The sequence below is a fragment of the Phoxinus phoxinus genome (genome assembly GCF_949152265.1).
Source record: "Phoxinus phoxinus genome assembly, chromosome: 7".
NCBI classification, from domain to species: Eukaryota; Metazoa; Chordata; class Actinopteri; order Cypriniformes; family Leuciscidae; genus Phoxinus; species Phoxinus phoxinus.
Window position 1 is genome coordinate 14177774 of NC_136882.1, and position 13497 is coordinate 14191270.

Sequence of the window (13497 nt, forward strand, 5' to 3'; positions counted from 1 at the left end):
ATCCTCAACAAGAAAATATTATTATATTATATTATATTATATTATATTGTGCTGGGCAACGATTAATCAGGATTAATAGACAGTACACACAAAATAAAAGTTTGTGTGTACTGTGTATTATTATTTTGTATATATATATACACACAAGCATGTATATATTTAAGAACACACAATAATTATACACATGCAGTACACACACATATATGATGTAAACACAAACTTTTATTTTGCATGCGATTAATCGTTTCCAAGTAATTATATTATATTATATTATTATTATACTAGTGCCCACTTACCCGCTTTTCAGCTAATCAGTGACAACCAATGGGTGAATGTTAGGTCACCTCATTAATATTAATACCTGATAAAACGTTATAATTTCAAATTATCCCCTTGTTCAGATGATTTCTATGCACCTTTATTTACACTATATAACACTGCATTTGAGATGTTTTGCCATTCAGGTCATCCAGGCGGCTTCATAAATTGTACAGGATTGGAGATTCACATGGCTTTTAATTTCAGAACTCCGCACATCAAGCATCACACAGTGGAGGTGTGCTTTGAACTGAGGTGAAAGCGTTGAGAAAGCTAAGTGAATATCATACATTTCAGGGCAAAATGGCAGGTAAAGGACAGGTTGAGGACATGCATTCTCTCAGTCTTTGTTATTTAGAGCGTAATATTGGATTCACCTTAAGGGGAAATCGCCACCATCCTATTGATGAAAGACTTACATATATATATACATATATATATATACATATATATATATATATATATATATATATATATATATATTAATTGTGCAAGTAAGACATGAAAAGGTGAAGAATGAATGACAAATATCACAGTGTAATGCATGTCAGTGGGCGGCACCTGATGATGAAACACTGTGGGCGTCGCTCCTGCAGCATCATGTGATAAGCGCGCTCAGCTGAAGAGAAGATATGAGGCGGGAGAGAGGAACACAGACGACCACTGGAGCTCAGATACAACTGACTGACCTGAGAGAGAGACAGAGAGAAGCATTACACATTTACATAACTCTGCTAATTTCCCATGACCTGTGCTTGTTAGTATTGCTATTCTTCAAACACTCTGGTCAGGATTAGTTCTAAACCTTTAAGCATTAAACTCCTGAAGTTAATTAAGCCTGAGGTGCTTAACGTAAAGACTCTTTAAACACTCTTTAGACATTTAAAACTTGATTTTGTAGACAATGTCAGGTCTTCGTCTTAGGTTTGCCATGTTCTACTGCCTTTTGTAAATGCTGCACATGAGCATGGTAAAAAGAATAATTCTAAATGTGACCAACAGTAATTACATCATTGTGATATTTGCATATGAAATTCTGACTAGTCTTTATTCTTTCATCTACAATATGCATTCTGTATTGTGATTAGTCTTTTCTTATTTGCATTTATTTAAACATTTATAGCCACAGCAAAGACACTTGATCCTTTGGTCCAGGCAATTGAAACCAAGACACTGAGCATCATGGTGACAGCTAAACGAATTTCACTTACACACACAAACACACTGCAGATTGAGAGAGACAGAGTATATATGTTTCTTGTTTGTTTGGTTATTATTGCTTTGTGCAATGCTTTGGCAATATGTACCCAAATATGGCATGCCAATAAAGCAATATGAATTGAGTAAAAACATGACCCTTTACCCCTGAGACACAACACACACATACTGTACACACAAGGGCACAGGAAGGAGAGAGGAAGAGAGAGTTGCAGGCTGTGTATGAATGACAATTATTGCAGCCTTAATAGGCAGTACACTGAGGTCCACAATTGACCAAATGTATGAACACTACATCCATATGTGCAGAAGGCTATTGTCACAGACAAAGTTTGATATCTTTATCAGGTTTTAGAAGGCAGCATATAGTTATGATATCCCACAATCTTGTGCATGGACACACACAGAGAGAGAGAGAACAAAACAAAAAGGAATAAAACAAAACAAAAAGGAACAAAACAAAACAAAAAGGAACAAAACAAAAAAGATGTATTTAAAAGACCCCAAAACAACAAAATCAAAACTGAAAATCAAACAAAAACAAACATAAAAAGCAAAACAAACCCCCAAAATAAGAAAAAAAACTGAAACAAAACATCAAAACAAAAAAAGTCCCCCCCCCCCCCAAAAAAAAAAAAAAAAAAAATGTTTTACCACAAACACCAAAACAAACATTTATCAAATTGAATCTAAAATGTCATTCTAGTTAAAAGTTAGTTAAAAAAAAAGAATATATATATATATATATATATATATATATATATATATATATATATATATATATATATATATATATATATATATATGTATAATATTTTAGTTTAGTCACTATAGTTTGGATTTTAGATTGGAATGTACTGAAAATTAGCCTCACAGCATCGCTTGGACAGTTTGAAGGGACAAGATGGAGGCTGTGCACTGAAGGACAGAGATTGATATACAGACCCTGGATGAAAGTATGTGATAAAGGGGGTCAGGTGATGTAACCTGAGCATGATGGTGGTCTGAGGCCATCACAGATGATGCTACAGTACATATGTCCTTCTCTTTCAATGCGTCATTCTGCCTCTGAGCCCCAATCTGGGGGACACACAGGAGAAATCATGCCTGAAATGAGTCTCTGATCAGGGGACAGGGGACAGACGCCCCCAGCGGATCCACTGCATATCATTTATAAAGTGTGTGTGTATGTGTTCTATCTACTCCTCTGCTCCCCTTCACGTGCCAATAAAGCGTTACGCCGGACAGATGGTCATCTTGTCATCTTTTATTTTTCTTAGCGGTGGGCAGCACATGCTGTGTGTCCCTGATGAGTGTGTTCTCATCAACTGTCTTTCTGTGGACAGCCAGCTGTATCAGAGGGGACGGCAGTCGGGCTTGAGAACTTGAGAACCTCTAACAATGCCGAGGTAGATACAGAAATAAATAGAGGAAGGAGGGGAGAAGATCTGATGGGTAGATGAAGAGGGCACAGGAAGTGGGCGCTGTATGTTGAGTAGGCTATCACTGTCAGGAAGGACATGAATAATTTATCAGAAGATCAAGTCCTGTTTGAATAGATGCGTTGCGCTTAGTGTGAACAAGAGAACAAATCAAAAAGGCCAGATATACACATGCACATTCTAAATCATACTGCTGATTAATTGAATATTGATTTCATTAAAAAAAACACACAAAAAAAAAACACACACTTGTCTGTACTTACGAGATTAGAGTAGATGGGCAGGTCCTTGTAAGGGTTAATGAGGAGAAGAATGTGTCCAATGTACGTCTGAAAATACAGAGAATTAGAGTTATCATGTAAACAGTGACAGCCCATCATATTGCACACAAATAATGACAAGAACTGTCTGAAATTAGTAGTTTAAATTTGATTGGTTGGTGCTACACGACTTCTGGAAGTCTGCGAACACCAGTCTCCTTCCAAATGTTGTCACGTTTGTTGGCTTTGATGAAATGAGAGCTTTTGGGGAAGAACTAATCACTGTTTTTGAGAAAGACTGCAAGATTAAAAGCATAAAATCTTTGAAAGATAATTGTCCGAGCCACTTAGTAGGGTAACACTTTACTTGAAGGGGTGTGCATAAGACTGACATGACACCTTCATAATCATGACATAACACATGTCATGAATATGAAGGAGGTTTTATGTATGTTTATGACAACTGCCATTAAGTGTCATTCGCTCAATTATGACATTTATAAATCAAAAATGACATTGTTTGATATGTCTTTGTTATGACAACTTGACATAAACCAATAAATCATAACCTGTCAGTGTCTTTGTCATAACAACATGACATTACCAAGAAAACATAACCTGTTATATTTGCATTAAAAATTTCATAATTGAGCGAATGACACTTAACAGACATCCCAAGTCTCCCGGAAGTTCCCGGGACTCTCCCGCATATTGATAGCGTCTCCCTGATGCCCGCAAATTAGTTAAAATCTACCGGAATCTAGAAGGAGCGAGCAAGAGCGTACATGCGTAGTGCGCGCACGGCAGAGAGAGGGAGCGAGAGACCTTGAATGTGTGTGCTGTGCCTCACGGAGCGCATGCAAGGACCCAACCAATCAATTGTCAGTGCGGGCGGGCTTTTATCTCTTCTCCCGTACCAAATTAATCAGAACCGGATTAATCAGAAACTAATATTTTTGGTTTGTATTTCTGATCAAATAAATGCAGCCTTTGGTGAGCATAAGAGACTTCTTTCAAAAACATTTGAATGTCAATGGCATCACCTATTGAAGATAAACTCACCCTTAAACACCACAGAAAAACAAAGCATCTAAATTGTATCCAGCGGTTATGATGGCGCTCATGAGTCCCAAGGGTTTCAGAACAGGCCAACAGCTGAGTTACCTCTCATCGGGGTCACCAGCCTCAATCCTTGCTCCAAGTCAGAATACTCAATAACAAGCCTTATCACCAACACCACAGCAATGCCTCCTGGGAATAGAGGGCCAGGTTGCTGCTGTATAGTCTAGTGAGTTCTCAAGAGCAAACTGAAGGTCAACAACCTTTTAGTCTCAGTTTCACAAAACATCTGATAAATACTGGCATACTTGGGCTCTTTCTCAGAAGATTGTGAACACATCCAACATATTTGCTATGACAAGACTCCGAAAAAGTGAGATCTGAGAGCACCCGTTGGTGGTGTGGAGGTATACTAGTCCATGTTAAAGAAGCTTGTATCTAAATCTAGAGGTGAATGAACTAAAAAAAAGCAACATCAGATAGGACTTCTCATCTGCTGAGGGAAACATGGATCAATTTCCTCTTACAAAGTGCACGTCTGGCATCTCTCACTCTTTCTATCTCACGCTAAACGATCAGTAACCATCACCATCTCGATCCATCATTGCAGTAATGACAGACATCATTAGACCCCATTACAGTGTAACACAAAAGGCCCCATCTCTGCTCTCTCCCTCCATATCAGTAGGGAGACTTCATTATGCCCCATTGAAAAGTGTGGGAATTGCAGTGGCCATTAAGCACAGATTTGGCTCCGGTCATGAAGGAGCACAGTGTGTAGTCGACTGCCTGGCATTACGGACCGCAGGCCTGTTCGAACGATCCAAGTTGAGGTGGGGGATGAATATCGAGATGGATTGATTCCTTTAATCTTGTTCTGATTGATTCAGAAGAAAAGAAAACTCTCATTTAGGACAGAACAAGTCATGCCACGCATGAAGAGAGGGTGTATATGCGTGTGACTGTAAGAAGAATGGATGCTCTACTGAATTGTTCACGCTGAGAATTGTCAATTGCATCAATGACCCCTCATTATTCAGCAACTTGGCAGGTCATTGTTTGTCATTTCACATATATGAAAAAGTAACCCAAATCATAAATTTTTTTAAAAAGGTACTCAATTCTAAGAGCCCTATTTTAACGATCCAAGCGCATGGTCTAAAGCACAGGGCGCAAGTGCACGTGTCTGAATCAACTTTTGCTAGTTTAACGACGGGAAAAATGGTCGGCGCATGGTCTAAAAGTGTTGTCCCCATTCTCTTAATGAGTAATGGGTGTGTTTTGGGAGTAACGTGCAACAAAACAATCAGAGTCTCATCTCCCATTCCCTTTAAAAGCCAGTTGCGCTCGCACCATGGCGGATTGCTATTTACATGACGGAATCTTATAGTGGAAAGAATGAACGCGCCTCAAGAGAGGAAACGGATCTGCTCGTGCGCGAGGTTAAAGCGTGCAAGCAGACCATCTACGGGACAAGCCGGATTCCACCATATCTTACTGTACACAAAAATAATCTTTTACATTGTAATCCTTTTATTTGTAATATTTGGCATGTTTGTGTGCTGCTGCGTGTTTGCATAACAGGCAAAATCCTGTGTGTTTGCGCGTTGTGGACTAGCAAAAAGAACATTCTTCAACTCTCGCCAACCTGTAAAACTGCTCAGCTCTTCACAGCGTAAAAAACAAAACGCGGCGCTCCCATTGAAAACAATGGAAAACAAAGAACACGCCAGCCGCATGAAAAAACACTTTGATGGACACATGGCCTAAGAGTCAAAAAAAGGTAGCAAATGCTCATAAAACTAAACACCAGTGTTTGAAGAAAGACATGTAAAACATAGAATATGGCCCGTTTAATATTAATAGTAGTAATGCAATTGGCAGTATCCATGGTGGCAGTAATTGAAAGGAAACTGAATCCTGATTCACTGCATCCGAATATGCCTACCTCCATACTTTATAGTAGGCAAAAAAACAGTATGTGAGTCACGTAGTATGTCCGAATTCACAGTATTCATAAAACATTAGGTGAAAAAAACAGCGCGATTCTGAAGTGTATGGACATGTTACTATCCAATAAGGACACGGAAGAAGATTTGTGAATGGAGGTGAAGTGACGCAACTGAAGCTGGTAGGTCGCATGATAATGACAGCATGGCGAATGTTGTCAATCCTAACATCCTGATTACATTAATAATACACACTAAACATACTTTTTTTTGTCATTTAAAGTATGCGATTGAGTTAGTGCCATTGTAGGATTACAGTAGCATCAAGACATGTAGTAAACGTCAGAGGCCAAGATTTATAGCAGCAACAGTCATGGCAGTAATAGTAGCAGTAACGACAGCAGCCGTTAACAGAGAGTCAATGTCTTTTCATCTCCCCAGGGCTGGCTCAAGTCTTTGGCCTGAATACAGTGAGACCTAGAGGGCTGCCATCCAAACACCAGTCCCTGGACACACTACAAACAGAGGCCTTGGCCGCTCTCCAAGACCACAAGACAAGAGATCCAGCAGCAATGAGTGTGCGAGAGGCACACTGGACCGGATGGCTTGGTGAAAGACCACAGAGGGTATGATAGAGGCCAGAATCCGGATGTCGCCTCCCTCAGAGTGGGTTAAAACAGAGAATGAAGGGCTCTTCCCGGACGGGCTAGACTGAGGGTTGGGAAACCAAAAGCAAAACAAAAGCCCAATTATAGTATACGTGTTTGTATATTTACATACATATATCTGGTCGTTGGCGAAGCGCTTCTGCATCTCGTAGAGCAGACTGCTGTCCGTGAGCTCGCTGAGGGATGCAAGGTCATCGTTAGGGGCAGGAGGCATCAGTTTAACCTGAAACACAAAACATATATACATAACATTTTTTTTAATAATAATAAATACAATTTTCATTTGTGTTCCACAGCTAGCATTTGGATTTGGAATCATAAAAGAAATGTAAATAGTTAATGTTTATCTTTGGGCAAACTATTAGGTGAACTATGTTTTAATATAAACCCCTGGTTGTATTCAATGTATAAGTAAGGAAAAGAGGGAAGGGGAGGAAGGGGGAAAAAAGGAAAAAGAAGGGGAAAAGTTATTTCTCTCTCCTCTCACTCCTTTGAGACTATTGGAAGAGCAACCCTTGATTTGACATTAACAGTTTATGAACAACATAATTGTATGTTATACCCCTAGTGACCTGTTTGTTCTGTTCTTTTGTGTTCTACTAAAATTCATATAAAACAATAAAAAAGAAAAGTAAAAAAAAAAAAAAAAAAAAAAAAAAAAACCCTGGTTGTATTGTGCATGACTCATCAGGGCACGTTATTATAAAAATAGGTAACAATTTAGTTTAAGGTCCAATTGACCGTTCGCAAAAACCCGCCCCCATTAGTTACTGTTGCTATGTCCGACAAAGCTACGCCGCTCTCACGCAGTGAAAAATACATTGCGGAGCAGAGAGGACACTGACAACGTGCTGACAGACAGGACAGACCGGATTACTTCTGATATTAAACAAAGTCTCACCTTTCAAATTTGGTAATTTTTTAAAAGAAATTTAAACAATAAATACCATTTTGTGGCTCTTTAATGTGTCTGACAGATCGCTGTAGAGCCTCAGTTAAAGCTGCTCGTGAACCGATCATCTCTTCCTTCTAGTTAATTTATAGCATCAACTAAACATGAATGAACATAAGAAGGAATGTCGTTTTAAAGGAAAGGCGTCAGTACACTCCGTTTTTCAAGTTCAAATCCTCCCATGTTTATCTACTAACTCTCCTGACTGCTTTGTCGGACAAAATGGTGGATGGCGAAGTATGATCGGTCAGATCACCTGTCAATCAAAATCCCTGCGAAGGGTCAATTCTCACAATTAACAAGTTGCTTATTTAGCATGCAAATGACTAGGACATTGGCTGTTTATTAGAACTTTTAAATCACATATTAATGCCTTATTCTCCATGATCATATTCTACATTCCTAATCCTAACCAATCCCTAAATTTACCTTACCTTTCTAACTACAAATAAGCAGTAATTAGGAATTTGAGGCAAAAGTGATAGTTAATAGTTAGATTGTTTTTAGACTATTACGCTTACCAAGTTACAGTCAAAATCTGTATTAATTATTAATAACCATTTTCTATTTTAATACATTTCAAAATGTAATTTATTTATCTGACGGCAAAGCTGAATTTTCAGCATCATTACTTCAGTCTTCAGTGTCACATGATTCTTCAGAAATCATTCTAATTTTGCTGGTCAAGTAATATTTCTTATTATTATCAATGTTAAAAACATTTATGCTCCTTAATAAATTTTTTACAGGATTCTATGATATTATGAATGTTTGTATTGTTTTGTTTTTTAACAATTCAATGCACCATTGCACAAAAAGTTCTGACACCAGCAATTTGAACGATAGTGTAAATGCATTGTGATTACATGTCATGTTGTCTTATCAATAAAATGGTAAAATAAGTGGTAAAGTCCACTTTCTCCTTCCTAATACACACCGATACACTTAACTTTCAGCTCACACAGCACTGCATGCCTGAGAGTAATGGAACTGATTTCCTCTGTTTTATCAAAGGTCAAGGGTGTGTGGGGTCAGAGTGTGCAGTGGGATAGATTACTAATGCTCTCTACATCCAAACTATGACTGATTCTACTCACTGCACACCGATAGCAAGGCAGGACTTTCTCAATGCATTAATCCAAAACCTGCCTTGGTGAGACGGGATCTAAGTGTATTAGATGTTACTCATTTCTCTTTATTACCTTTAGAAACAAGACAAATTACTCTGAATGTGCAAGACCAGTACAGAATACAATTGCTCTGTGCAAGTGAATCTATGGGATCAGTTCAGTTGTATACTGTAAATTATTGTGGCTATGCATTGAAGCTATGCTTTAAAACCTATTATTATTATTTTTTACACATTCTTTAGGATACAATTTCCCCCGGATAGTTCTCCTCTCTCCTCTGACCTGTTCCAGTTTTCCTGCAGTGCTGGGATACGGTCCATCCAGCCCGTTATCAAGTGAAGGCTGCCGTGTCAGAGCTCCTCCCGAGTCCCTGAACATGGCCTCCTTCTCCAACAAACTGTCCCTTCTAGAGATGGGTAGAGCCATAATAGCTCTGAAGGAAGGGAGAAAAAAAAATTATATAACAAATAAATCCATCTTTGCATTGCCATGTTAGCACAGAAGCTGCATCTGAACAGCATTTAGGTGTATTTACAGACTGTTTATTGCAGCTCTGAGGTGACATGAATGCATTTATACCTTAATCGCATGAATAATGATATGAGATGAATGTTCTAAATATAACATTTAGAAATATATATATATATATTTTTAAATTAATTGAATTTAAAACCACCAGTAATTGGTCTTAATGAGTAAGTCTTTAAATCATTCATTCAAAATGGCTGATTTATTCAGGTAATAAGCATGTGACTTTATGAATAAGTCATTGAATCATTCACTCAACTGATTTGTTCGAAAACTCTGATTCATTTAATAACAAAACACCACTGTGTGTTGATCAGAGATGCACAATGGTTTAGTTTTAAGCTATTTTTGCTTGCAAAATTAAGCAATATTGTCTCTAAAATAAAAGTCACTTCATATTAACATCTAGTGTGTTGAACTTTTGTATAAAATCAATCACATTTGCAGCTGTACTAATACCTGGGGGGACATTAATATTGCATAACTATATAATGTTATAAATATAAAATACATGTACTCATACAGGGACATTTTGTTGTCTTTTGCTAGTCATTTCTTGATGTCTTCTGAATTCCATGGATTGTCCAAACATTCACTGAATCAAGAATAAAGTCTGTAGCTACTATACATACAGTTTTTTTACAGGCAGGTTGTTGTCCTGGTTGGCCTCTGTGCAGTGCTCTTCTGATTGTGGAGGCGGGACCGAGGGGTCTGTCTGTCTCTGTACCCAGAATTCCTCTGCTCTCATCAGCATCTCTGCAATCTGCTCAGACGCAGCGATGTCTGGAAAAACAAAAACAAAGTCACAGTGGTTCAATGTATAAATCATCTTACTAGACGTCAGAAGTGACTGTAACAGAAGAGATGATGCAAGCCAAATATAGATGAAGTTGATTTCAAAGAGACTTTGATTTTATACATTTTATTTCAACACAAGAAAAAAGGCAACATTGGTTTGGAAAGGCAACATTATTTAAACATTCCTTTTTGGGTGAACTATTCCTTTTGAAGGCGAAGGCAGACAGTTGAATCTTTTCAAAATCGGACAATTGTTAGTGACTAAAGATGGCATTTATTATGTCATTTTGAGCCATGATTTTCCCTGGGATCCAATCAATGTTCTCCCTCATTCCCTCTGTATTTCTCACCCCCTGCTGTCTCTCACATGGATCTGGCCGTTTTGTGATGGGCATTGAGCCCTGCTGCAGATTGATCCATCTGTGCTCTGATTGGGGGGTGGGGGTGGGACAGATAATCCTTCCCTCCTAAAATAAACCCTAAGAGAGGATAAGGGACCAGCCTTTTGTCTTTCTCACCAAAGGAGAGTGACACCCAAAAGAACGATCCTCCAATCGCGCACGTTCTCTCAGAAAGTCAGATATATACCACTGCTCTCTAAAGAGACTTTAAGTGAAAAGAAAAGGATTCACTTTGGCTCTGCGTTTCATCCCAGACATCCTTGAGTTAAGCCGGAGTCTTAGAATGAGATATTGATTAGAGTCTGAGATCTGGAGCGCTGGGGAGAGACTGATCTACAGTAACACCTTGCTGGAGGTTTAGTATGAGGCGCACGAGTCTGTCTCGCAAGCCAAGTGGCACAGTGAAAGAGTGAGATCATAATCAATAAGTTTGTTGTTTTCCAGTAAAAAAAAAAAAGAAAAAGATTCTAAACATCCTCAAGATACTTGAAGCAAAATTGCATAAGATACTAAGACTGTTCAGGGAAACGTGCTTCTTGCGATACGTTTATATTTCTTAACCCGCTGGCAAATTATTTTATTCTTGCTAGCATATTTTTTTCCTCTGAGGTTCCTCAAAACAAAAATAAACAAATACTAAATATTTTCTAATAAGTGCAGTACAGTGCTGTGTTTAATTTCACAAGCAAACAGGGTTATTGCATAGTGGTCCTAAAGGCATACTAATAAGAAAACAGCACATTTAATTCTGAGGGTTAGGTAGGGTTGTCAAGTCTGCGTATCAAAAATACCCCAGTGACCATATCTAAGATATCAGAACTACAAATATGCCAATTCCATACATAAAAATGATATTTCACAGTCACTGTAATACTAAGTGAAAACCACTTTAGCATTGTGATCATAAACAGCTGAAAGGCTCCCTAACAATGGCCACCCTTCACAAAACTTAACATCTAGCACAGTTGTATCATTTGAAGAATATAAAATGCTTAAAATGCAACCATTTCAGTCAAATATAATTTATGCAATAAGTCAAACTTTTATCCCATGGTTGGAAAAAATCAATTCACGGCATTAAATGTATTCCAATTTTGCGGGAAATCACAGACTTGGCAACCCTGGTCAGAAAAATACTGGAAAATGGCCATATAAATACTTGTAGACTATTTTTGTGCTATTTTTGGGGGGGACGGTGGGGGGGGTGTACAGTAACAGTAAAATGTGAAAAGTATCACTCGACGCCAAGTGAAATCAATTTTGATATGTAGACATAGACAGTGATTTAACATGACAGAAACACCATGTTGTTTCTCAAGAACCTGTTTTTGCAGGCAAGCTTTCATAAATGATCTGTGTGGATCGGGGAGGGAACTTTGAAGTGTGACTGTTACAGTGTGTCTAGATAATACATCTAACTCGTTCTATTTGAAAAGATCTAATTTTTAATTATATTTCCCTTTGAAACTCTTGGCTTAAATGAATCGTGACAGTAGTTGTGACATTAAGCATCCTGAGCCACAGGCTAGTGGAAGCTGTTTCACAGACATCAGCAGAGTAGCGAACAGAACTGAGTGAATCTACCCAGCTATGAATTATGCACACCCCACAGAAAGCTCTAGAGAGGAAGAGCGGTCTAACACGCTTTAACGCAGGGGCACAAGTGTGTAACACATCCCTGACAACTTTGGTTTCTGTGCGAAAATCGTAGAAACTTACTACATACACAGTAATATCTGGTAGATTTATTATCCACAAACTGTGGATGGGGCAATAGGAAAAATATTGATATTATATATTAAATATATCTCAACATTTATATACACTTTTGCTCTGAAATTATTTAAAAGGGAATGAACTGTAAGAACTAAGACAGTAAAAAATAAGCAAGACATGTCTTCCTCACTGGTTCTCACCAAAGCAAGCATCAAGGGAAAAAAAAAACGCTTTTTTTTTATATGCAGAAAAATAATAATATATACTATGGTGATAGAGATGCCACATAAACATAAGACACTTCTGTGAAGATATAAGGTTTAGTAACACTATCGTTCAAATGTTTTGACATCAACATTTTTTATTTTTATTATTATTCATCAGGGACACATTAAATTGATCAAAAGTGACAGTAAACACATCTATAATGTTACAAAAGATGTCTTGATTGCCAATACTTGGTTAAAAATGTATAATAAGAAATGTTTTTGATTTCTTTTGTATATATATATATATATTATTTAGAGATGCCCCAATGTATAGTTTATTTTCCATTTTTGATTCACAATTCACAACCATCGGCATATCGGCTATAGCATGAAAAAGGCCGATATAACAAACCGATGGTTTATAAAGAAAAGTAAAAATTAAAGTAAAAAAAGCCGCATATTAGACAGCGCATGAATAGTGAATGGAATATATATATATATATATATATATATATATATATATATATATATATATATATATATATATATATATATATATATATATATATATATATTTGTTATACGAGTCAAATGTTATTTGCTCTCCAAAACTGAAGCCTGCTGCAACTCACAGTATGACGTCTTCTGTCGTGTCTCAAATACACTCTCACACAAAGACTTGATTCTTGACAATATGTCATCACACATCATGGAGTTTCTAGTCTAGCAACTTGATGAGACATGGGGAGAAAAATATTTGTTTTTTGTTCCTGCTTCTCAATGCCTTGCACTTAACAACTCACAAATGCGCACACTACATGAGTGATGGAAATACAACGCAATCTGGGA

At 37.5% G+C, this 13497-nt stretch overlaps 1 protein-coding gene across 4 annotated transcripts in view; it reads right to left on the bottom strand.

Annotated features, from left to right (window-relative positions):
- The window catches only part of myo16 (myosin XVI), a 185976-nt gene that overhangs the window by 100799 nt on the left and 71680 nt on the right, over positions 1 to 13497 (bottom strand). For all 4 annotated transcript variants that reach the window (XM_079618669.1, XM_079618668.1, XM_079618671.1 and 1 more), the window contains exons 9-13: positions 10157 to 10307; positions 9279 to 9429; positions 7027 to 7137; positions 3242 to 3307; positions 880 to 1007 (exon numbers count right to left, since the gene is read on the bottom strand). In XM_079618669.1, coding sequence (XP_079474795.1) covers positions 880 to 1007; positions 3242 to 3307; positions 7027 to 7137; positions 9279 to 9429; positions 10157 to 10307 — 607 coding nt within the window. The remainder of the gene's footprint in view (positions 1 to 879; positions 1008 to 3241; positions 3308 to 7026; positions 7138 to 9278; positions 9430 to 10156; positions 10308 to 13497) is intronic.